The following is a 26349-nucleotide window of genomic DNA, read 5'->3' on the forward strand; positions in this document are numbered from 1 at the left end:
GCACTGAGCAGAGGTCTTAAATTTTTATACAAACAATCCGTACTTCTACCCTACACAATAAATACCCAGGGCCTTGGCAAATCATTAGCGATACCTTAATTCGAAATTTCGGGGAATCCACATAAACTGATGAATCACGACCATAAGCGTAGAGCAGTGGGGTCGCGGTGGGGCATTTTGGGTTACGTCATGAACCGCGTTCCCGCGGTACAGTTACAGAGGTTTATGTATTACAGTATTGCAAGACATCAGTAGCAGTAGCTACGTACATACACAGATTTTTGCCAAATTAGGTATATTTTTCGTTTTTGTGTCTACTAGAAGAAAGTTTTTACAAACGGAAATAATTGTACTGTGACCTAAAAAAAGGGAGACGAAGAAATTTGTTATAGGTTTTTAATGTTAGATATACTAATAAAATAGATTAACAAGCTGGCAACACTATTTACAGTATTTTTTTTTAGTTTTAGGACCAAAGCAATAGTCTCTGGAACATTTTTTTTTTCTAGTTACAAATAGTGATAGTCTTTCTCGGCAAGCTGTGAGCACTCTAAAACATTTAATCGTATGCACTAGTGAATACAGAATTCCCGACGCTACTTTATCTCTGATTTTCACTAAGCGCTGCTTCAAAGCGATCAAAAATTTATTATTTACATATAATTTTTTTGTATATGACAAAAGTTCCATTTCTTGTTGAGAAATACCGCCGTTTCGTCAACACAGGTACCTAATAAATTAACGTAAACGATATAACATTGAAACGTTTCCGCTTCTTTATATTTATTCATTTTGGACTTGAACAAACATGTAACAGGTTATCAGGCCGGTTTGACTTTAAGGCTTCCCCCAAATAAAACGGCGCGCTAACCGTATTTTTAGAAGCATCTATATAGGAGATTTTAATTTGACGGAGTAGTATGACAACTGTAGGTAATTACCCAAATGTTGCCAGAGAATTGATACTTAGTGATAGTAAGTAGCAACTCTCGATAGGGTTAAGGAAAGATCGTCAAACGGTTTATGATATTTCGTTTAGATTCTATAATATTTTATTATTTAAAAGAAAACAGAGAATAGAGAGAATTATACTAATACCTCCAAAACTTACTTTGATATATGTATAATTAAGATCAAAACTGCAAAATTCATTCCATAGAATCAGTTCATTCAGTTAATTTTCTCGAAAACGAAATTATTGAAATTATATTCATTTATATTGAATACTTAATGTTCATTTTAAATCGACTAGTAAGTAAATGTCGCTATTAACATATCGACATTTGTTTCATAGCTAGTAAAGTCTCTGTACCTTCATCTAGAAAACTATTGTGTTGAATTAAAAACTCCACTTTAGTAGAAAATTATAATGGAAATATCAAGGGGAAATAATTAAACATCATAATTCTTCAACTTGTTTTATAATTTGGATATTGTTTCATTAATTTCATAATGATAATGCTAATAAAGAAGTGAACTCCGTGGATCTTCTCCTAAAGCACCTACACATAATTTTAATTGGCAACTAACACTATATTACACTAGTTAATAAGGATTATTTTGGTAGATTAAAATATTTAAAAAAGACCTTTTATAATTATTATTGTGATACATAATATTCGTAAATCTTTGTATATTCCCCATGCTGTAAAAGTATAGAACGAATGTTGGAACGAATGAATGGTCAAGGCCGTTTTATCGGGGAGGGGCCTTAAAACACATTTATGCTCCGCTAATATTAGGTATAAGCTGATTTCAACTTCTATCAACAGGTTTTGCCAATGACGCAGACCGCCAAAATTTTCACGTCTCGAATCACAAATTTGTGATCTTTGATCTGAAAGTTAACCAACGTCAATATGTTTTTTGTTTTCGAATATTAACAAAAGAAGACAAAGTAACTGTAAAACCTTGCCGGTGGGAGGTTGCCTCATACTAGATATACTTTGTGTACACTAAATACATAGGTATTGACATATTCACAATGGTCATCAACTGATTGACCATTGTGAATATGTCAAAAACGGGCAATAGCGACTTATTCCAGAGAGTCAAGTTGTAGGATAGGCCAGTGTGCAACTTCATTCAATTAAACAAAGCCTGCATAATTTGCCTGCAACTTTTGGCGTTGGTTGTACACTGCACGACACATTCCGCCATGTACTGTGTAGTTGAAATATAATCATTAACTATCCTGCATAACACATTATAAGTAGGATTATAAAAACAGAAAAGTTTTTTACGAGTAATAAATTCGCGGCATCAAACAATACATATACCTACTACAGAATAACCTGTTGAAAAACAATTATTTTTTGCTGGTACTTGATTGATGCATGTTGGACATTGACCGCTACATAATATCGTGTAGTTATCCTAAATACATCTTCCAAGTCGCGTCATCGTCCTGCCCCGTCTGCTGTTCGAACAAAGCTTAACGCCTCACCTAACCGTGCCAGTGCCAGTCTTATTGTTAGAAACGCAGAGCGAACAAAAACTAGTCATTATAGTAAAAAGTACGCTGTATGGTTAACCGTTTTAATTTTAATATTGTAGTGCACCGAGATCAATTCATATTAGTATGATGAAAGCACGTACTCATTATAATTATGGGGTCTCTTAGCTGAAGCCGACGCCAGGACACCGGGCATCGCGTCAAATTACTTACTTATCCTAAGGTTTTTATGTATAAATCACCCTGTATGCGCGGTTTGATGAGCAAAATTTGATTACCGTTATATTTAAAAAGAAAACAACTTCATCATCCTGCCACAAGAAGCGCTATTTTTTCTCTCTGTGAAAAATAATATATTTAACGAACTACTACTATTTTTGTTCTACCAATAAAATTCACGAAAATCTTATTTAATATTAGTTAATTTTAAACACAAAACTGAATATCCAAAATATACGTAAACAGCTTAAATATATGAAAAACTTTAACCAATCAAATGCTGTATAAATTATCCGCGTGCATTCTCCGAAGGGGAAAACAATTGATTGAATTTCAAGCACAATCGATATCTACCTACTACTTTTTATATACGTATCTCGTAATGACGTGCATAAATAATTTGTTGTGTAATTACAATAAGCCTGCTTGTCATTCATTGTGCAGACTGGGGCATGATTCTCTACGACAATGTCGAACTTGTAACACGGCGTGTTTCGTTAACTTCGTGTTATGACTGTGTAAGAGTATTCTGGATGCTAATTTGACATTTCATGAACACGATGAGGTGTGACACATCCGTCTTACGGGCATGTTACGAATTGTCAAAATAACGTGCGGCAATCCAGCGCGTCTGTGCGCGTTTAGACAAATTAATTATTTAGATACAACGACTGTATAATTTCTATTGACGATAGTATCCTCTTTACATCGTGAAAACTCAAATATAATATTCTACCTTATCAGAAACAAAAACAAACATAAATCCTAAATGATCGAATTAATATTCAAACCTATGTTTTTGTATCTTGATAGTCAAATTTGTGTTATGGGCTCAGCGGTGAAAAATAAGCTACTTTACTACTGGCAACCCGACTTTTGACAACAATTGAGGTCAATCAAGTTTATTTTTATTACTTCGATGTAATATTTCTATTAGTAAATAGATAGGCCAAACAAATATAAAACACTAATGAAGGTATCTTTTTAAACAATGTTTTCTTAATTATGTACATTACAATTAATACTATGTAGTTTCTTTGTGGTGAAAGTTTTGTACCTATAAGTTTGATAACAATAAAGATTATTGAAGAAATTTTTACTAGTTATACATTATTGTTGTTATAAGTAATTGGTAGAGGTCTTAATCAAGGGCTTAGCCAGCTTTAAATTAAATATCAAAATCTTCTAAATGTGAATATCGATCCAGGGAAACAAAGCAAAAATTTCATGTAGGTAATCCCAATAATTTTACACAATTACAAACAAAAGTATGTAATCATGTTAAATCTAAAATTGTTTGTACAAACTCTTCCTTTTTTATTTTAGGAGACCAAAGGCATCTTACATTGAATACTAATGTTAACAAAACTGATAATATCAAATGTAATAATAAAATAATTTCTTTTACAGGATAGTGAATGTAATGCAAGATATTCCAAATAAATAATAGTAAAATATACTCAGTTTTAACAACACATTATTTTGGTTTATTTTTATTTGTTGTTCAGTCTTAGATAACATAATATACTTAAGTAAAATTTCTATACATGAGTTTTGAATGTTTGTTAATTAATCAGTTTCACCTTAATAACTAAATGAATGTGTATGAAATATGGTACTCAGACAGTGAGCTGTGGATTGAATAGAGTACTTTTTATTCCAAAAGATTAATGCCGGTTGAGCGGCAAATAGAAGTTACTAGGTAATAGAGCTATAAATTTTTAAAAATAACGTTTAATAGGCAATATACACTTATTTTAATTATTGTTGGTAAGTCTGTTATATGTGAGTGTCTGTCTTAATAGTTATAAGGTGTCTACGGCAATGTCTATTTCTATAGCCAAGTTAAACTATGTCCATGCACTGCTGTGTACCAGTTTAGAGGAAATTGTAACTAGCGTAATTACTTTATAAGACCTAAAATCTTTGTCTCATTCTGAAAACCTACTGTGGAACGTCACATAGTGCTTTACAATTCAAAGTTCCGGATGGCATTGTAACTGTTTATGGGCGGTCGTATCGCTTATCATCAGGTAAACGGCATCCTCGTCACATTATTTAACTAAAAAAAAAAGAATTTGAGTTAATGCCTTGTCGATTTTGCAACAAATTTTATAATGGAAGGTCCGTAGAATTCCTATTAATATACGTTGTTAGCGCTAATTTAACATAAAGTGCATTAGCACAACAGCATTTACTATTATTCATATAACAGCATTCGTGTAAAATCTTCAGTAGCATTCAATATATCAATTCAATTCAATTTTTAAAATGTGGCTTTAGTAAACAAATCAAGTAAATAAGTCAATGACATTGACATTTGACAATAATTTTGAAGTTATATTTTTCGTTTGAAAACAATCACAATCTACAGAAATTTCTTTAAATTATTTTTATATTCCTTTCATGTTTCTTACATTTAAGTATATACAAAATGGGATTAAATAAAGTTTGGCAGTGATTTATTCGAGTTACATCATTTAATATCACGAATACAAACAAAAAAGCCTTTTCAAAAAACCGATACTTGCCGATTCGAGGGGATGAAAGATTTCTGAACGCATTAACACATCGTAATATAAAAATATTAAGCATAGACAACCTATCGTATGGCATACACAATACCTATTTTTCAATTACACATCGTGGCGCGTGTATGAAACGCGTTTGTGTTTAGAGCTTGTTTTGACAACACGCGTTTACGGTGTGTTATCGCGAGTAGCATAGGGAATCAACCTACTGAACATATCTGTATTAATAACAGCAGGAAAATAAAAAAAAATGTACTAAAATAGCATTATAGTAATAACTATGAGTTCATCAACTAATTCAAACAATTATTCCATATCATTTGTAATTTTATAAATGTACTTAATTATGTTGTCGTTTTAAACTGCTTTGGAAGATAAAAAATGCTAAACAATACGCTGCGTTTAAGTATTAAAAATGTTTTACTGGAACTAAAGAAGGACGAGAAAAATAAAATAAAATACAAACCTTATGTCCAAAGAGTTAGAACCGTAAAAATGGTAGAGCCGTACATTTTTAAAGCATATATGCCTTAAAAATGTACGCCCCGTTTATGTAGTAGATGTATGTATGATGTAGATATATTATAATATGACACATATTATAATATATGAATTTATACATCTACCTCATAAACGGGGCCAGTGTTTGAGGCAGTCGATACCAAAATCTCAAAGAAAACTAACACGCAGTAGAAACTTTCATTTCATTCGGTTAAAGATTTAAGATAATATTACGACATATTCCGATATAATCACTGGTGAAACTGAATTTTACAAAAAACTGGATCCTTGCAATTCACGGTCATAATACGCTACCATTACTTCAGCCAATTTGCTAGTCCTATACTTATAATAAACAAAAACTCGTGTTAATCATTACTTGGTTATGTGCGTCATCAAATAAAAAGGTTAATAGATTTGAAGTTAAAAATTGCGACAAAAAACACCAACTTTTTTACAATCTATAAATGTGTATACCACAAAACAAAATAATCTCCTAGTTCGAAATCCAAATACTTTATTATATACTTCATAGTTATTTAAAAATAAAAATTAATTTCTTCTTTTACTTCAACTTACTTTCGTATCTTTTAATGTATACAGTGTTTGGATTGCAATTGTTCCTCTCTTCTATAAAATAACGAAAAATATGTTTCAAATTCCAAATAAGTAGGTGCGTAAAATTATTATAAAAGGAATCTACACTTATATTATGGAAAATATCGGCAGCACTTTACTAAATACCCACATAGACAGAGAGGCAGGTGCGCTTAGTACGACTTTGTATTTTAAATTCTCTGTCTAGTAACAACTATCTCCTAAACGGTAAAACAATGCAAATATCATCTAAAAGCTTAAATATTTTTCATAACTGTGTTTTAAAATTTTATTTGAATGTCTGAAGTTGCTAAAATTCTTATTGTTTTATATCTATATACATAAAAATGAATCTCTATTCCCCTTGGTTATCGCATCACGCGTGAACGGATGGAAAAATTTCGCTAATTCTTTTTCTATTGTGTTAATTATTGTCAGAAGGAGGTTCTTATGAAAGAAAACATTAAGGAAGTTGACCTTAACATTAGAAAATTTAAGGAAACTTAACGAAAATATTAATTTTACATAACCGTCAGTTGTTTGAAATAACTGTCAGCGATTGATATAATGTGGGCAGCAAATTTATAGTTAATACAGGACAACGTCTGTTGGGTTAACTAGTGTAGTATAAAAATAAGCATTGAGCACTAAGTTTTTAAGTTTCTAATTTAAAAAACATATATAGTGTGGCGTAACTACACCGTAAAGGGGCCATAGCAAATTAATCGAAACGGGCATAACGGGCTAACATAAAAAATGGGTGCTTACATAGATTTTTTCCGTCGATCTTTTTTTGAGGTCCCAATACACAATAAAATAATTAAGTAAATGCTACGCCACTGAATCACAAGATTATTCAAACAACAGCGTCGAATAAATTCGAGTATGTGACTGTAGATAAAAACTTAAATGCATACATACAGATATGATTCTTTCGAAAATTATAATTTGGCCATAGTCTAAGGTAACATAGAATAACGTGTGGCTTCGTAAATGCCGATAACTCATAGAAAAAAGTGCTGGAAAATATGGTTATTCTTTTTATCTTCGGTTTTTGACGCACAAGTTAAACTTAACGTAATATAAGGCATTTAAAGTATAATTTCAATCGACAAAAAATGCAAATTATGTTTGGCAATCCAATTTAATACGCACTCTTTGCTTCTCAATAACAGGCAGAGCCGATGTATTGCGCAATCTTAAAATTAAAAAAGATATAATAGAATATTTTCCATTTCTGTCTTATTGAACATCGTGTTTCCGATATATATCTTTTTGCTAAAACTAACAAGGCTTATTGCAAAAAGTATATTGTGTAAGAGCAAACGCTTGGGCTGCGCCTGCATGAAAGCCTTCTCTGCTACAAAATTTCCTAAAACACTTTACAATGCCAGCAATACTTTTATTTCCCATGGAAGCAAATTACCACGATAAAAAGTTGCCTGCGTATTAATGGATTAATGTCCTGTCCTGGAGGACATGGTCTATCCGTATACCAAATTTCGTTCAATCATTTTGACATACTTTTGCATTTATGATATTAATAAGAATTAAGATATTAAAATTATATTAGAGAGAGGAACTTATTAGTTAACCATACCAAAAAGTAAATAATTTTCTTTAAACCCTTTCGGATTCACGTACGCTCCGTGTCACATAAAATGTCTATGAATATATAGTAAAGCATACTATATTGTTTTCCACATCAGCGTTTCAGTTACAACTTTAATACTCTTTTTTATTCTGATAATAATCATACTCACTTACCTGCTATTCGTACTTAATAATATGTATTATTTAATACAGTCATGGTACCGTCTGAACAACGACTGGAGCGAGGTGGGCCAGCTGTCGGTGACAGTGTACGGCGCGCGGGGGCTGAGTCCCCTGGGCCTGGGTGGGAAGGCCGACGCGTACTGCGTGCTCGAGCTGGACAACTCAAGGGTACAGACGCACACTATACGAGGCGCCGCGGAGCCAATGTGGAACAAGAGCTACACTTTGTAAGTATTCATTATTATGTTAATTATTTGAAAAGAGAATTAGAGTTGGCGCTGGCGGTAAAAAGCTACCCTATTTGTGACGCATTTTCGCAGAAGCATATTAAATATAAAAACAAATAGTTAACTTGGTATTGTGTTGTTCGCATTTATTTTATTTATTTGCTTATTATCGAAGAACAAAGAAATAAAGACAGACTAAGATGCCGCACAAGTTTCACCGAATATTATTTACAGTATTTACTTTTCACCTTATCACAAACAACTTCAGAACCCTCACAACTTCCATCTATTCTACTTTACTTTATGCTCACAACGCACTGTTTATTAAACAACGAGGAGGGCATATCCCTTTTGAACCTAGGACCACGGTCTGATAGGCCAAAAAACCTGTCAAGCCAATGAAACGGTAAACCTATTTAGATTAAGTTGTAACTAGAGGAAAAACACTATATAAATAAAATTTTAAGTTTTTATTAACATTTGCCACTTATAACTGATTGTCTACTTGAGTTTAAGAGTGGATCTTATTACACGATAGGTACTTGTTTTTTATTTAACTACTAACATAAACTTTATTGATTGGTCGCAAATAGGTACTTACTTCTGGTCTGTAGGCTGTTGCATTCGTAATACTTTATATCTCTAAAGTTTTCCATTATTTTGTATCCTTTTTTGGAATACATATAATTACCTGAATGTCACGGTCATTTTTATATGGGTCTACCTGCATTTCTAGAGTCAATGAACCTCACCGAACGGAACTCGATGAACGTGACTATTAGAGACCTACATTACGTTTTCTACGAAGATACCGTCTACGCTAGAAAATGGTCGTTAATTCGAATATTTTGGTGTATTCATAAAATATTATATATACTATATAATAGTTGACAGATTCGATTATTCATAGAAATTTTATGAGGTAGTGGTTATGTAATGTTTATATTGATTCCGGAAGGGAACATATCGTATGTATTCACAAAAAGGAAATATTAAGTTTCAAAGTCCTTCCATCGGGAATTGAATCTACTTAGAATAATTTATCACACAGCAATAGTTGAATTGATTATGCAATCGATTCAAGTAAATTTTATTTAACATTTATCGTATTCAACAGCTTAATATTTGGGAGCATAGGTTGCATGGTTATATTTGGTCGACTTTTATACAGGATCATTTTGACATTACGTTAATTAATGAAACCGATTACTCTTCTTTACCTCTGCTAACATTGCGCCAAAAATCATGCATACCGAACATTTTCAATAAAAAAAATCCAGTTTTAATTTTCTGATTTTTTGATGATTTTATAGTTTAGAAGGAATACGCTGTGTATGTATTTCTGATTAAAATGTGATATTGCCGCTGCCACGAACTTTGTTTGACTCGTACTAGTGGCATCAGGACGCGTAATATTAAAATTCCTTTTCATTCGGGAAATCACGGAAATTATGTGACGCGTAATATTTATTCAGTAGTTTTGTAGTCTTAAAACTATTTTTTTTACAGTGACGTCAATGATATCACTTCTACGTTGGATATAAAAGTGTACGATGAATCAATCATTGGCGAAACTCTAGGGAAAATATCGATACCTTTGCTAAGAATAAACAACAACGAGAAAAAGTGGTATGCACTCAAAGATAAATCGAAAAAATCAAACGCAAAAGGAAATTGTCCGAGAATTTTGTTACAGATGTCTGTCGCCTGGAATCCGGTATTTTTTTTTTATATACATATTCATTGCTAAACTTGATTATAATTCTCGGAATTTGTTTAATATTATGTCTTTGTAAATATTCATTTAGTGTCAATATGTGATAAAATTGGTTTTATTACAGTTTACAACTTTTTTGCTAAGCATAATAATATCTTATACTTATATCATTATGAAAATCCTTTTTAAAGATAGTAAGATATTACTATAACAGTAACTAAGAATTCAGTAACTAAGCATCGAAATACAAACTCTTGTAGACTGAGCGCAAATTATTTATACAACAAAAGGCCAAGAAAGTCAGTAAAGTTCAATAAACCTATTAATTCTTCTTATTTCGTTTTGAGTTAAATATTACTTATTACTATGCTATATTTTTTATGCTTTATTTACAGATAAAGGCCTCATTGCGCTTGCTTAGTCCAAAGGAAACTAAATACGTGCAAAAGGCGCCAAATAAATTCAATATACCTCTATTATACTCTAATTTAAAATTCATAAGAGATATTTTTCACGCCGTCCACACCGGAAATGAACATTTCAAGTAAGTAAAAGACCTGAATAACTTCTAAAGCGAAACCTACATAGGTATAAATCATATTTTATTGATCTTTTCTCAAGGTAGTAAAATAAAAATAGCCTTTATGTCAATCCAATTTAGTTCATTACATAAGATACCATCCAGTGACCTGCCGGTGGTACGTTGAGTATTGAATTCAATACAAGCTTTATTTATAGATGAAGCCCTCTACGTAACATTTGAAATGAATACTTTGCATACTTACTTAAAAAAGTTCAATTAATGTATCTAGAACGTATTACTTATTAATATATTCTTTTGTTTTGTTGATTAATCCTTTTGAGTTGTGCAACATAGTCGGTTTGAAGTGCAAAGGCGCAAAGTCGATTTCGTTAATATTAATATTATTTCTTTCGAGAAGTATAAGACTACAAAAGATGTCAATAGTTGAGAATATATTAAAGTGGTTATAAAAAAATAAAATAATATGTGCTCTATTAAAAAAGACAGGCCATAGCAATCAATTATTTAAACTTACCAACAATAGAATGGGTTTTCTTGATGAGACCATAGAATTATTATGATAATATAATTATCTCATAAGGAAACCACGTACCCTGCAATACACCTACACTGTGCATCTATTTAATCATGACATATAATTGTATGGATAAATATTACGATACCTACTTATTAATTCCGAACATACACTAATTGCTCCCTTACAAAGCAGTGTTCCATGTATTCAAACAGATACATTTATCTACTAGCGCATATTTAGATTATTTTTTCTTAAAAGTTTAACATCTTGTTTAATTACCGGAACCATAAACGTATCTGTTTTTTAAACTATAAACTACACACGTTACTGAACGTAGTCACGTTTACGTAAGTAAGTCTACTTAATTATGTACCAGTGAAAAATAAATAATAATATCAGCCCTGTATTATATACTTGCCCAGTGCTGAGCACGGGCCTCTTCTACTACTGAGAGGGATTAGGCCTTCGTCCACCATGCTGGCCTAGTGCGGATTGGTAGACTTCACACACCTTCGAAATTCATATAGAGAACTTCTCAGATGTGCAGGTTTCCTCACGATGTTTTCCTTCACCGTTAAAGCGAACGATAAATTCACAAAGAATACCTACACACATAATTTTTTAGAAACGTCAGAGGTGTGTGCCTTTCAGATTCGAACCCGGACATTCGTCTCGGCAGTCCGTTCCACACCCAACTAGGCTATCGCCGCTTGTGCAAGAACAGAAGTCTAATTTTTTTACCAATATCCGTTCCTGTCCTATGTGACCAAACTTTAGAAACCTTACGTATATAAGTACCCACAAGTAAGTTTTCATGTAACAAAGTATAACAATTTGGTTCGCGATAGCGTAGTTAGAAATGGAACGGACTGGCGAGCCAAGGTTCACAATTCAAAACCCAAAGCATAAATCATGGAGTTTTTGAAGTAAGGTGTGTATTTTTATCGGTTATTGCTCGCTTTAACGGCAAAGAACCACATCGTGAAGAAACCTACATACCTGAGAATATTGTATAAGAATTTCAAAGGTATGTAAAGTCTACCTACCCGTACAAGACCATCGTGGTGGACTGAAGTCTAAACTCTCTTGGTCGTAACGGAGGTCCGTGTTCAGCAGTATTCAGGGTATAAAGTAGGGCTGGTAATATTATTATTAATATACATCAATTTATTTTAAACATTCTAGATATTTATTTGAGTGGGATAATCAAGAAAAGTCAGCGCTGGCGTTGATCGCTTGGTTGACCTTCTGGTTTTTCTTCCGTATGTGGATGACGCCTCTACTTGTACTCGTACCTTTTATTTACTTTTGGGTCGGACATCGGAATCACAGTAAGTACCTACAAGACATACTTGTTACTAACTAATCAATTTCAAACAAAATTCTTATACCATACATATATCAACATCTATGCATATTATAAAATAAAGTCCCCTTTTCCATCTGTCCGTATGTTATCGATTTTCTCAAAATCTTCTTAACGTATTTTGATGAAATTTGGTATGGAGATAGTTTAAGACCCTAGAAAGGCTTCTTACTATCCCGGCAGAATATATAGCGGGACTTTTATCCCGAAAAACTCCATCACGCGGGCGATGCTGCGAGCAAAAGCTAGTCTTAACATAATATAAAATTATGTTAAAAATAAAAAAAAATTAATACGTTAAACCCGGCTGGTAAACATATTTTGGTATTTATTGTTTTCAGGTAATAATTTAATTTCCGTATACCCTTCTGAAGATGAAGCATCAGAAGATGATTTAGAATCAACCAAGGTATTACTTTGTTCATCAGTTCCTAACAATTTAATATTATTATTTTGTACGAACTTAAATAAAAATCCAAATATTTTTCAGGATGAACTAACGATAAAAACTAGATTGTACGGACTGCAAGATCTAACCTTTACCATAAAAGGTGGCATCGATTATATAGTATCACTATTAGAGAGGATAAAAAAGTAAGAATATCATTTACATCTGACTCCACTTAGATATTTATCTTGCTTTAGAAATAACAAAACTTAACAAGTTAGAAAAATAAGTTTGATTATAAAGATACCAGGTTATAATAAACTGTCAAGAAACAATTTTAGAAATGTGTTCACTCAAATGTCTATTAATATATTTCGAACAATCTTAATTTTGTGGTTGTCTTCAGTCTAGACATGTCGAAATTTCAGGTTACGACAATAGCCTTAAGAAAGTAGCACAAATAAAAGCAATTGTTTGTTCTTGTTTGCAGTTTAATGAACTTCACAATACCGTATCTAAGTTATTTGGTCATGGTGGCGATGGTGGCTCTCTCCGCGGCACTCTACCTCATTCCCGTCAACTACTTGTTTATGGCCTTCGGTACGTAAACTTTTTTTTATGATTTTTAACGGTTTCTTAAGACTGAATTTGAACAACATAAATATTACTTATCGATGAAATAAATTATATATTAATAATTTATAAATAAAAACGTGATTACTAATTATCAATTTATGTATAGTATATTTCATTCGACGAATAACATTTACATATCTGGCGATTGCTTCTACTCTCAATAAACGGCGCACTAATTTTTTTTTGGAAAAAAATATAATAAAAAATATCATATTTCTGCAATATATTATATTTGCTTTAATATAGTGGACATTGTTTCCTAAATATAAATAAAATTAACAGGTCAATGAGTGTACATTTTATACATTGAAAAGAAACTAACATAGGGGGCACAGTGTAACAGAAGCCAAAACAATGGCTTTTTTTTAAGAATTTTTTGTCGTTTTGTATGTTTATAAACACGTCCCGCAAGAACTTTTCAATTTGAATTGAATGCAGTTTTCACTGACATATTTCTAAAGATGTACTTAAAATATTTGCTCCATTTTATTCCGGGAAAATGTAAAGCAAGACTTTATGCCAGAAAAACTTATGTGTGCTGACGGAGCCGCGAGCTTAAGCTAGATTCATAATAAAAAAAGCAACATTTTTTTAGACAATGCTATCCCCTTCACATATACATCATTTTAATTTGCAACCAACACTATTAGATAGATAATTTGTTAAGCATTATATGGGTCGTATAAAATTTTGTAAAAGACCTAACATTGATTTTGGAATGTATTTTACTACTACGTACTGCACGCCACCAAGTATGAAACGAATTGATTAAACTATTTTACTTGAAGATGAGCCTTAAGGAACAAAAACTGGTTTACATAATAGGCATTAATATAATATTACTTATATACATAAATAACGTTATGCTATTTATTTCTTATTTCAGGTTTATATAAATTTATGCGGAAATTTTTGAATCCTGATAGAATTCCAAATAACGACATTTTGGACTTTATATCGCGAATACCCGACGACAAAACATTGGTAAATATATCATTCATCTATATTTCGAACTCGAGTGGGTATAAATAATTAGAAAACATAATTTTACTGTACCTACGTCTACCTAAGTTATTTTGCAGTAATGTTGCCAATACTAACTCGATTTAAATATAAGATGTGATCAAGATTCATTGCATTTATGCCGGTCTAATTCAAAGGCATTTTTATTTTCAGAAACAATGGCAGGAGTTAAAAGTACCCGAGCCGAATCTCAATAGGACATTGTCTTCGGCGGGCCGATAACACATAATATTATATTTATGTAAATACTGATTCCTAGAAGATGTCCACTAATAGGACATTTCCCCCACCAAAAAGTTTATTATAACTCCGAATTATACGAGAGCCTGAAGAGGTTCGAAACATGTTAGAAATGTGTTATTGTAAGCAACAATTGAAATTAGTCCACATAGGTGTAACCCACAATAACAAGCCCTGAGCCTAGCCATTAAGTATGCATTTTATATATTGTGATAAAATACGTAGATTTAATTCGCTCATTAATATAAGTTGTAAACCATCACGCCGTAGTTTATTTAACCTAATTAATTATACATCACTTGTTTTTTGAATATTGAAAAAAAATAGATCCCTCTCATGTATTTCGTTTTTCGTTATGATAAGGATACGTTCTTTTAAGATTATTTGATAGTGAAATATTTATTCGTCCCTACCTGCCGTATTGATTGTGATAAAATGTCTAGTTAGTTACCATCTTAACATGTGATATTCATAAACTCTCAAATAATTGCTCTCTTTTATAAAAAGGTTAGTGATATTATTTTATTAAAACGTGCCTGGTGAGTTATAGGCATGTAATTAGTTTGTAAATATTCTACAAATATGTCTTGCTCTTTTGTGCATAAGTTAACAGAGTCGTATTTTATTTAATTAGATTTACTTATATTTAATGCACTTACTCGTAATTCAGGGTTACCGGTTGAGACTTTAATTTTAGTGTATTAGTTATTTATTTAAGCATTATACATTGATTGAAATCTTTTATTACGAAACAGTGATAATAATGGTATAATGTTTATTATGGACCACTGATGAATTGTGTTTATTACTTACTGTCATATTATTGATAGGCATGAATTATAAACATAATTATGACTAGTGGATTTTAAATGTTGTGTACTAATAATGAACTTAATAATTATAATATATGTATTACAAATCAGGAAACTATTTTTGAAGTAAGATAATCCAGCAGATACACATAGTTCACCAACATTCGGACTCACTCTTAATTTAATTACAACTTACAACAGGCCGACTCTACAAAGGTTCTCAGTACATAATTAATAATCAAGTGAATGTTTAATAATACATAATAATTGTAACCATAGTTTACCATATACATTTTTTAACGTGAATTTTCTTTGTAATCAAAACTTGTACAAATTTTTTTATCATATTTTTTTAACATCCTTATCTTTGTTTATAACCTTTTCACGTGTAAACCAATGAACTTACTTCGATAAAAATTGGTATGGATATAGTTTGAGACCTTGGAAAGGGCCTAAGCTACTTTTATCCTTGAAAACAATTCACTTTAGTGGATCTGCGAACAAAACTCATTGCCAATATTTAGCGAAAATAGTGATGTGTATTAACTATGAATTATGTGGGTGAAATATGTGAACATTATTTATATTTACAAATAAATGTTGAAAAATTATACCCCATAAGAATAGGTAGGAAACACTTGTTCACACAATTGTAAGCCGCCTAAAAAGACAATGCCATAGAACGATACGCTGTGACGTGTATTACCAGAAAACCAATGTGTTTAATAAGAATAATTTCATTAGTTCTGGTTTATAAATAAGCGCAACTAAGGTGTGATTATATATAAAAATAAATGCGATAGGTATCTGTTTTATAATATTTTTATTTTGGTTTTATTTTATTTTATAAACAAAACAAAAACTTAATTACCAATCTATATACTATGGACCATCGTTAAGAAAAAATACAGAGATTTTTTAATATCATTCCCATTAATTTGTTGTCGTTGCATATTTTAAATGTCCTGTATACTATGCAATCATACTATATACAGCCACAGGACATTTTAAATTTGTAATGACGTTATGTCAATTAATATGTAGAAAATGGAGTGAATCTAAAGCCAACAATACTTGTTAGTCGAGCTTTGACTAAACCAGGTGACAGACGTTCAAGTAAGTACGCGCAGTTATGGCTCGTCGACCTATTTCGCCTTTATGTCATCTTAATTACGCATAAGTTAAAATCGCCAAGCAAGTTCGTCGCCTACTCAACTAATTTGAAGTTTTGCTGTCTCTTTTAGCGTCTCTTACGTATGTCATATTAAATAGTTATGATAAACGCTCTCTTTTGATTAACCATTCCTTTACCAAGATTCTCCAATTACATCTTAGCTCTTGTTTTTAACAACATAATATGAAATAATATGAATGACGTGCAAGTTAATCGTACTATTTATTTAATGATGGTGTTATAGTACATTCGAGCGCCTTAGATATTTACAAAAAAAACCAACACGGCTCCAAAGTAAGACAAGTAATTACGAGGACTGCGACTTGTGACAAACTATGCCTAATAAGTTCAATACACGTGGGCGCTTGCCTTTACTCAGCCATCTGCGCATTTGACATCCTGTGATAGCAAGGCAAATATGGTGTTAATACGTTGGAATTGACCTTCACTTGGTAAAACTCGGCCAACGTGTATTGCCGGCTTAAGGTAATGACTAAATACTCATTTCTATTTTTATTTTTTTTAATAAGCAGAGTGTCGTTGATTTGGTTCGGGTACGCTGAGTTCTTTCCATTCTTTCTGTAAAAAAACGTGTTTCAATTAAATGTGTGGCCAGTACACATTTCTTTTTTATGCAATATTATAAGTATATAATATGCTACTGAGAACAATTATTGATTAATATATCAAAAATAATACTGCACGTCAAGCATAAAAGTAGGGCCATAAAATCTCCGACATTTTAAAACAAAATCTGCCTTATTGTACTCTGATATCTTGTTAGTAATTGGCGAGGATCTATATATACACATATACCTACGACGATTTCCGATACACGTGCTATAATATTAGATAAGGAAAACTTCGAACAAATTTGGAAACGTGCCTTCCTCATCAAAAAGCTAGGTTTTGCAACCAACAAATCATTGTAAGCCAATTCCAGACCCCTTCGATACATAAGTAAATCAAATAGATGAAAATGAACGGATTGTAGATAAGATATAAAATGATTTTATGCTGCATGTGAATGGCATGCAAGTTCAAAAGTAACTAAAAGAATCTTACCAAGTCTTCATTATCAGGTACACGTGAGATGAAGTCTAATAAATCATTATTAAGCACTCTTTCTGGATTCAATATTTTCCTTGTAAATTTGTAAATACCTGAAACATTTAATTTTCGATTAGCGTGATAGGTCACAGTAGCAAAATTAAATAATATAAATAGTACAGATAAAGCAACAAAACAAAAAGATATAAAATTAATGGAAATGGCAATATTTTAAAATAGTATATGCTTACCTAAAATCATCATTAAATAATTAAATGGTACTAGATATAACACCAAGGATGTCGCCAGCAAAATTAACATTGACAGGAAACTCAGAAATGGCATTTTAAACGAGACCAAACTGTAATGAACCAGAAAAAGATACCTATTAGTGAAGTTATATGATTTAGTTACCAAACACCTTTTCTCTTTCTTATTTAAAGCCCGAAATGTCCGTGAGTACAAAATATATTAATGCGATGAAATTGGTTATTTTCTATTGTAATTTATTTGTTATTTTATATTATCCCGTGAAAGTTAACGCATATTACCGTGCGGTGCTGTGCGTACGTTATTATTTTTTTGAAGGGTCCAAAACTTCAGTTATTAACATTTTTAAATTTACATTCACAGATAAATTAAATGTTAAGCATCGATAACATAAAAGGATTTACTTATGATATATAAAAATATAAAACTTACTTGAACAATCTTTCACCCACAGACGCCAAATAGTCAACACCAGTAGTGACAATTATCGTTGTATCAGCCATGCCTTGAATCTTGCCCATAATACTCTTATCAGATTGTTCCTTGTCGTTGTCACTTTGGTCTGTATCAGTGGTATTGAAGCTAACACTGCTGTAACTCCTCATAAATGACTTTTCCTCTGGAATACCAAGATAAAGTACTTATTAATTTTTCCTTCCGTGATTAGAATTTTAGGTACTACTGTATAACATAACTTAATTACGAGGCTAACGCGTAACCCGCTTAATTAAATGCATGCCCTTAATTCGAAAGCAACATATCAGCCACCATAGTATGTCGTTTAATAGCAAGTATTGTGTTTGCTCGAGAAACTAACGCGTTAGTCATATGTTAACTTCTCGACCAAACACAATAAAACGATATGGATTTTCGAGTTGTGTTACGCACATATTTTTTTTTAATATTAATAAATCATTTTATTTTCTAAACAATACCTATTATCGTCACTTAGTACTTACCTACTTACTTTACATAAATGATCTTACATGTGATTTTTACTTACAACATTCACATTATAATTCAATACTTACGATGTTTTCTACTTGATGCCCAATAGAATAAAAAAGGGATGATGAGAGACAAAGGCAACATCCATAATTTGAAATACCACCAAAATAATATCCATGCAAACAACATCATAAAGGACAGGTCTTGGCTGTCCCATTCGAACGCTTGTCTGTTTAAAAGAAACAATTTAATTTCACTCTTTTTTTTATTACAAAACTATTTAACAAATCTGATTCAGTATAATGAGATGTGGCTTTGTTATTAAAACTGTTGTCTTTGTTGAGCGATTGCTAGCGCTGCGTAGCATTACCGTTTTCAAATACAGAATGACATTTCTAACCATACCTGATAAAATTCACTACTAAGTATACATCTATCTAAGTTGGATCTATGAGAATTGTATCTCTTACACGGATATATAACATTCTTCTGGGTTTTAACAAGTATTTGAACACTAAAGCTGCGTTAGCCTAAATGCTTTTAATATAAGTAGTACTTACTTGTATGCATCGTTAATTACCATCAGTAAAAGGAAAGTGTCCCTCACGAATTCCAAATTCTTATACACCAAAGTTATATCATATTTTGGAGTTTTCTTTATATGTTTAACTTCCTTCGGCTGGAATAGTTTTATCGAAGCTTTTACCTAAAAGTAAAAATTATACATATTGGTAGGTTTATATAAATAGTTACATTCCGGAATCACAAATTGCATTCGTTATGAAATATCAAGTTATCGAGTCAATGCTCGATTTTTATTAAAACTACATAATATAATGTAAGTGCACAGCATAACTTACGGGATTCCAAAATACAGAGAGTTCTAACAACACTCTCGGGCAGTTTCCTTTTGCAATATTCTTTTTTGTTCTATCTTTTAATGCGTACCACCTAGTTTCCCCATTGCGTATCCTCAGCAATGGTATTGAGATCTTTCCCAGTGTATCGCTAAATAACGCGTTTACCAAAGAGTTGTCGCATACTTTCAGGTCTAGTAACGATGATATATCGTGCACGTTACTGCAACAATATAATTAAAATATATTACAGTAATTAGAAAAAATATTTTGTAATGCATACTTTATACGACAGTATAATTAATTTAATACAAACAAATGCGCTAAGCAAGCAAGTACTAACAAAATTAATTTTATAAACCTAATTTGAAATTATTTCAAAATCTAAGTTTGAATATTATATGTACACGATAATAAATACCTTCTAAGAAATTACTATTGAACTAAATCGGTAATTATAGCTTTCGGTAGATTGTTTTAATATTTACTATTCCTTTATTACAGAACGAAGTGGGTACTTACAATACATAGCTCTTGTTCCACGTAAGTTCGGTTCCCCGAGACGCTGGAGTTTGAACTCTTTCATTATCTAACTCCAGTACACAGTACGCGTTTGGTTTGCCACTAAAACCTTTTCCAGCGATCAATTTTACATGTAATTCCCCCACCACTTTCCAGTTTGTGTTCAAATTATAAAACGCCTGCAGCAAATTAGTAGTCATTGTCTCACGAGTCAACGGGAGTCTATGAGTCTTATGCAGTATATTATCACTTTGACTGTGACATGAATTATCCTGCTATAAGTTCAAATTATACAAATGGGAAAAACCTTGTAATAATATTATGTTTATTTATAATATTATTTTTTTTACATAACACGACAGTGTGTGACAACCTTAACTGCCAAATTATACCTAAAGCATTACTTCTGAAGCATAGTCCACCAGCAACAAGGACTGGTATAAAGCTCTTTAATAGGTTTTAAATATACTACCTACCTAATTTTAAACGTCTATATTTAGACTTACGCTATCGACTTTAGTTTGAAGTAAAATCTATTTTTACAATCTACATATGTAATTGTATAGGTATACCTACATATTTTTCGTTATTGTGTACAACATCCCGATTGGTGTTCGGCGCCACATCATCGTTGGTAACAGAACAAATGGTCACAGATAAATGCAGAGAACCGTATCCGTCGTCCAGCTGCTGCCATATCTCATGAGTTCGCTCTAGCTCCAAATATGACAGGTCTATAATACAACTTCCAAAATGATACAGTAAGTACTCATTCTAGTAATATATTATTAGGTTCTTGTAAATATGTATATGTTATTATTACTATCAGACTAACTATCCATCTCAATTATATATAAACAGATATAATTAGTCCCTTTGTAATATTAAATTTCGTATTTTTACGTAGTAGGTTTGTTTTCTGATAGTAGCCGATTATCACGACTTAAGAACAAAAATGCAAAACTTTTGCGCTATAATAAGACACAGGGCTTATTTTGAGGACGAGTCATAATTTACATATTATGATTTTCTAAACATATTTATGTGTAATAACTTACCTGCCCATAAAATTTCTTCGCTTCCCTTTATCCCATAAAGATATTCTTAACACGTGATCTTTATTCAATTGTATTTTCATACGTTCTCTCCATTCTATATGACGGTTGACTTGAACAGCTTTTGATTTTATAGTTTCTTCACCCAATCTGTTTCAAGTTAACGGATAATTAATAAGAAAAAAAATACTGAAAATCAATATATACTTTATTTTGTTATTAGGTATCTATTAGTACTTCAACTATGTGGGGCCATTACTTATTATACCTACGTGAAGCAATCTATGTCTACTTTTGACACCCAGGTTCGAAAACATAAAAAATAATGTTAGGTTCGCACAAACGACTGGGTTTGAAGGTAAATAAAAGTAATATAGATTTTTCTCGTGAGAAAATAAAAACCAATGTAGCCCATCGATTCGCAAATTCATAAACCCATAGACTGTAAAAGGTTAAGTGCCTACTCATTGCATAGCTGTCCAGTGTAGGGATAAAACTCAGAACAATGACAAGCATAAATGCAAAAATATTTATTACCTATATCAGCATCGTTTAAAAAAAACAACTTATATTGATAGATAAAGTTTAAAACATCGTGACTAAATTAAAATGCGTAATAATCCTTTGCAAATAATAATTGAATATTTCCGATAGTAATCATATCATAGTATCATTTAACCATCATGTTGCAACTATGATTTCAAAATACACGTGGTTATAACACATCATTGTATTGAAATAGTAATACCACGTTTTTTAGGTAAATTTGCACCTAGACGGTCGGCCTCTAATGAAAAGGTCGTTAGATGCCAACCGTCGACCTATAAGATGAACCTTTATATTATAACCTACACGCTCACGTTTCCGATCCAAACAGATGGGATAGATCTATTCTATCAAATAGAGAATATAACATACCGAATCTTGCAATAAACAGTGTGGTTGCATCCATCCTCGGGGGGATCGGGCAAGCCCCGCGCCTCAACCAGCACTATCGAAACAATTGCCTTATTTACTTTGTTTCTTTTCACATTATCTTCTACTCTGGGAACCTTTATAATAATTTTATCATTAATAAAAAACTTTAAATGTAAAATGTGTTTTTAAATTGGTACAAATTTTAGGGTTTGTTACTAGCATTGGAGAGAAATTCTGATTGGAAATATACTCTATCATACTATTGCTACATATATTTATATTGACCATTTACATTTGTAAATGGTCATATTCTCATGATAAAATCTGCTTTTGAACCCGGTTATCTAAAAATATAATGATGTATTTTTAACTTACCGCTGCAACCAAAGATAATGAATTATTTGCTGGTGTGGCTGGTTCATCCACAACAGAGGCGGACTCGTACACTTCACTACTTCTCTCTTTGCTATTGCTTACCAGATTTACAAGAGAATATGGACGCCGTCTAAAAATATTACTAATGTTGAACAAGTTGCCTAATATTTCTTTATGCATTTCTTATTATATGTTTATAAAATTTGTTTCAACAATTAGCATAATATATTACAACCGATCACAACAACAAACAGCATCTTACTCTTCACTCGTATATGGGCTTATTACAAAATAAAATGAATGTAGGATAAACGACAAATGTATGTACGTAGCTTACTATCTTATCAATTGAATGCAGCAATATAAAATATTAATGTTACTCTGTGTATAATAATATTATTACGAACTTCTACGCTACGAGTAGATTTGTTGATTTTACATAATAAGTATTAGGTAAAAAAAATCTTTTGTAAGAAAAAAGGTTCTGTAAATAAAAAAAAGAGATTATACGTAAAGTGTTAATTCCACGCCGCATAATTTAAAAGCAATTTGTTTATTATTCTTTAAAACTACAGGGTTGTTGAAAAACTTAGAATAACCACTTTTAAAAAATATCACATCTAATGACGATTTTTTATGCTGTTTCTACAAATATTTATATTGTAATATAGTCAAAAATAAACTTTCTTCACTATATTTTTCATTCATATGATGAAAAGACAATTAATCGTTTACTTTTATGTTTTGAGAAAGACCCAACTTTATAAACTTTTCATGTAAAAAAGTACCTTATTAGGTTACATTATTTAGTTAAAATATTCCATAATTTAAGAAATCTGTTTTATTTGTTAAGGTATGTAAGCAAAATAGTATAAACTTTGCACCTGATAATAACAAAAATTTTGCTTTAAACTTGTGGCAGGTGCTCGTTTAACGAAACTTTATTGTATAGGTATGAGTTGATAATGTAGATGTTGTTCTCTTATTTTTATATTATAATGCTTTATTGAAGCCTTATCTATTATAACCCTGATAATTAGAGTAAATAAAAGCAATACCGTCCGAAAATAATATTCATTATAAACCATTAGCATTAACAAAATTATATTAAATTATGTTTACACAGTTTAGTTTTTTTCGTAATGAGATGTAATAGTTTTTAAGGGTAATTTTTAACAACCATGAGATTTTAAAGAAAAATAACATAATAATTAATCTTAAATGGTGAGGTGTAAAATCAGCCCCATACGTATAATCAATTATTTATAGTACACTTATATAAATAAAGTACGTGCAAAATTAATAAAATCAATTGAGTAACTATGTATTGAATAGACCATACCTACTCGATAAAATTTTATAACCTTTGGAGTCGGATTATTGGTATAGTTTTACCTCCTTACCTTTATAGTTTTACCTCTTTAGATCTACTTACATGACAAATTTACTTAATAAATATTTTAGAGTGAATTCTTTATCAATAAGAAATATTAAAATTACTTACAAATTTGAGAATCTACTTCTAAATTGTACATCTCGTTCATTATTATCACTGTGAAACGAGTGGCGATTTTTACGCAATTCTTTATTCATCATATTTAATTTAAAACTCTAATTTAACACATATCCTTCGCACTAGATTTATATTTGTCGAATTAATGCTGTAAACTTATTGCTTAATTTTGTTAATGCTCTTACTCCAGTAATCAGCTACGATAAAACGATAACGTCACCTTAATCGTTATAATTAGTTGATACCATACACAAGTGAATACAAAACATATTATTATTTAATAATTTATCTGTGGAGAAATTCCGCCCTTATCTTCACGAATTGAATGCAACCAAATATAATATAACAAATAATAAAAGTCGGGAATGTTAAACAATCTAAATCTACATGAGTCCAGATACGTATTTTGTGGGTAATCGAAGTCTCAACGATACTGTCTAACTACCGACCGCTGGTAATTAGGTACTAGTAAGAACACTAGCTGCATTGTGGGATGGCGAGTCAGGTAGGTGTCGTATAAAATGGGACTGTCGCAATTTGTAGGCCCAATAACTGAAAAAAGAAGAAAGAAAGAAGATCGTTTGGGGCGCCAGTTCAAGTTAAATGCCTTGAATTGAACCCCATCACGATATAAGACTAAATTGGGAACTAAAAAGAAAGTCGCCAGAAATAGGAGCGTCAAAAAAATTTTGTCCAGGGCGCCTAAATAACCCCGACTGGCCGTAATTGTGGTGGCCAACTAAGCATCTTCGGTCTTCCAACCGTAGAACCCGGGCCTAGCCTTTGCTTAATACGCCAAAGAGACCCACCGCTAATTTTGTTTGGTATGCTGATATAAGTGTAGAAAGTGTCCAATCGAGTAGAGTTGGTCGCCCAATATCTTATCTCGCTGGGTCGTAACATCAATGACCGCAACATAATCGCACAGTAACCCTGAGGTCGGGCGGTATTTTCGCCACTGCATCTATAAAAGCTACAAAGAGCTAGAAAATATATCAAAATTATGATTAGGTAAGTATATACTTACCTAATAAAGATCCTTGCTATATCGCGGTGAAAAATAAAACTAATATCCAGTACTGACATCACTAATTTTAAAACGATAAATCAAGTGGTGCCCAGTAGTAGGTACTTTATTTTTTGTGTTGGATAGCCCATTTTTCTTCTTTTTTTATTGCTTTGAATGACGAGACACTACTGCTTGGCAGCAGAAATAGACATTGCGGTGGTACCTACCCAGGCGGACTCTCACATATGCAAGACCTACCACCAGTAAGAAGGAAGGCGATATGCTAGTTATAAAACATCATGCTATAAAAAATATTAACGGAGCATTAATGAAAAGTGTTGCAAAAAGGGGGAAAATTATTCCTTTTAAGAGCTTCCATTTCGTGTGCTACCTAAACGGTTAAAGTTATGCGACGATCATGTATGACGGAATTGTTCCTTTTAAAAAGTTCTATACAGTATAGTATAATAGTTCTAAAACAAAGTCCCCGTCGAATCTGTCTGCTTGGTTGAACGCGATAAATTCAAAAACTATCCAATCGATTTTTATGAAACTTGGTATGGAGGTAGTTTGAGACTCTGAAAATATATAGCAGGACTTCAATCCCGGAAAACTCTTTCACGCGAGCGAAGCCGCGAGGAAAAGCTTTTTATAAATAACTAGCTTCCGCCCGCAGGTTCGCCCGCGTGAATTTCGGACTTCAAAAATGGAGGAGGTGCTCAATTTGTCGGGATGTTTTTTTAATGTATGGTGGTATGCAGGTGGTCCGATTGTCCGGTCAGGGTCTGATGATGGGATCCTAGTGAAATCGAAGGAAGCATATAGCATGATTCAGTATTCACGCGTGATGGCTTATTATTAGCGTATTTCATGTATAACTTTGGTGTTTCTATACCGATTTCTATGATTCTTTTTATGGAATATTTAATAATGTTAACTTTTTTAATTAGGGATGACTGAGAGTGTTATAAACGTAAGAGTAGACAAATATAATGAGAAAGCTTCGAACTGCTAAGCTATCGAGAGTTACACGTGTTATTGTGAGTCAACCATAAAAGATAGACATATGCTGTCGTGGGATATTTTTTATATAATTTTAAGGAGAACAT

The 26349-nt window shown here is 31.8% G+C and overlaps 2 protein-coding genes across 5 annotated transcripts in view; one reads left to right on the forward strand and one right to left on the reverse strand.

Moving 5' to 3' along the window:
• The window catches only part of LOC115448981 (multiple C2 and transmembrane domain-containing protein), a 51859-nt gene extending 35488 nt beyond the window's left edge, over positions 1-16371 (forward strand). For all 4 annotated transcript variants that reach the window (XM_030176624.2, XM_030176626.1, XM_037444723.1 and 1 more), the window contains exons 6-14: positions 8110-8306; positions 9816-10023; positions 10419-10567; positions 12270-12415; positions 12792-12859; positions 12941-13044; positions 13329-13438; positions 14361-14458; positions 14651-16371. In XM_030176624.2, the coding sequence (XP_030032484.1) occupies positions 8110-8306; positions 9816-10023; positions 10419-10567; positions 12270-12415; positions 12792-12859; positions 12941-13044; positions 13329-13438; positions 14361-14458; positions 14651-14719 (1149 nt within the window). In that variant the 3' untranslated portion in view covers positions 14720-16371. The remainder of the gene's footprint in view (positions 1-8109; positions 8307-9815; positions 10024-10418; positions 10568-12269; positions 12416-12791; positions 12860-12940; positions 13045-13328; positions 13439-14360; positions 14459-14650) is intronic.
• Positions 16356-24472, reverse strand: LOC115448980 (multiple C2 and transmembrane domain-containing protein). Its single transcript, XM_030176623.2, has 13 exons — positions 24223-24472; positions 22719-22848; positions 22344-22477; positions 21429-21575; positions 20947-21115; positions 20371-20549; positions 19852-20071; positions 19552-19697; positions 19075-19220; positions 18476-18662; positions 18025-18134; positions 17789-17886; positions 16356-17302 (listed from the first exon to the last, which is right to left on the reverse strand). The coding sequence occupies exons 1-13, from the start codon at positions 24312-24314 to the stop codon at positions 17246-17248; spliced, it is 1815 nt and encodes a 604-aa protein (XP_030032483.1). The 5' UTR covers positions 24315-24472; the 3' UTR covers positions 16356-17245.
• Positions 24473-26349: the final 1877 nt, after the last annotated feature.

This window comes from Manduca sexta, chromosome 28, assembly GCF_014839805.1.
Source record: "Manduca sexta isolate Smith_Timp_Sample1 chromosome 28, JHU_Msex_v1.0, whole genome shotgun sequence".
NCBI lineage: Eukaryota > Metazoa > Arthropoda > Insecta > Lepidoptera > Sphingidae > Manduca > Manduca sexta.

Bases quoted from the DNA above. Each gene is read 5' to 3' on its own strand.
- LOC115448980 (XM_030176623.2), bottom strand. From the start codon at position 24,314: ATGATGAATAAAGAATTGCGTAAAAATCGCCACTCGTTTCACAGTGAT. The intron at 22,478-22,718 runs GTAAGTTAAAAA...ATTATTATAAAG, and splicing joins CATTATCTTTGGTTGCAGCG to GTTCCCAGAGTAGAAGATAA. The intron at 17,887-18,024 runs GTAAGCATATAC...TAAATGTTTCAG, and splicing joins TTATTTAATGATGATTTTAG to GTATTTACAAATTTACAAGG.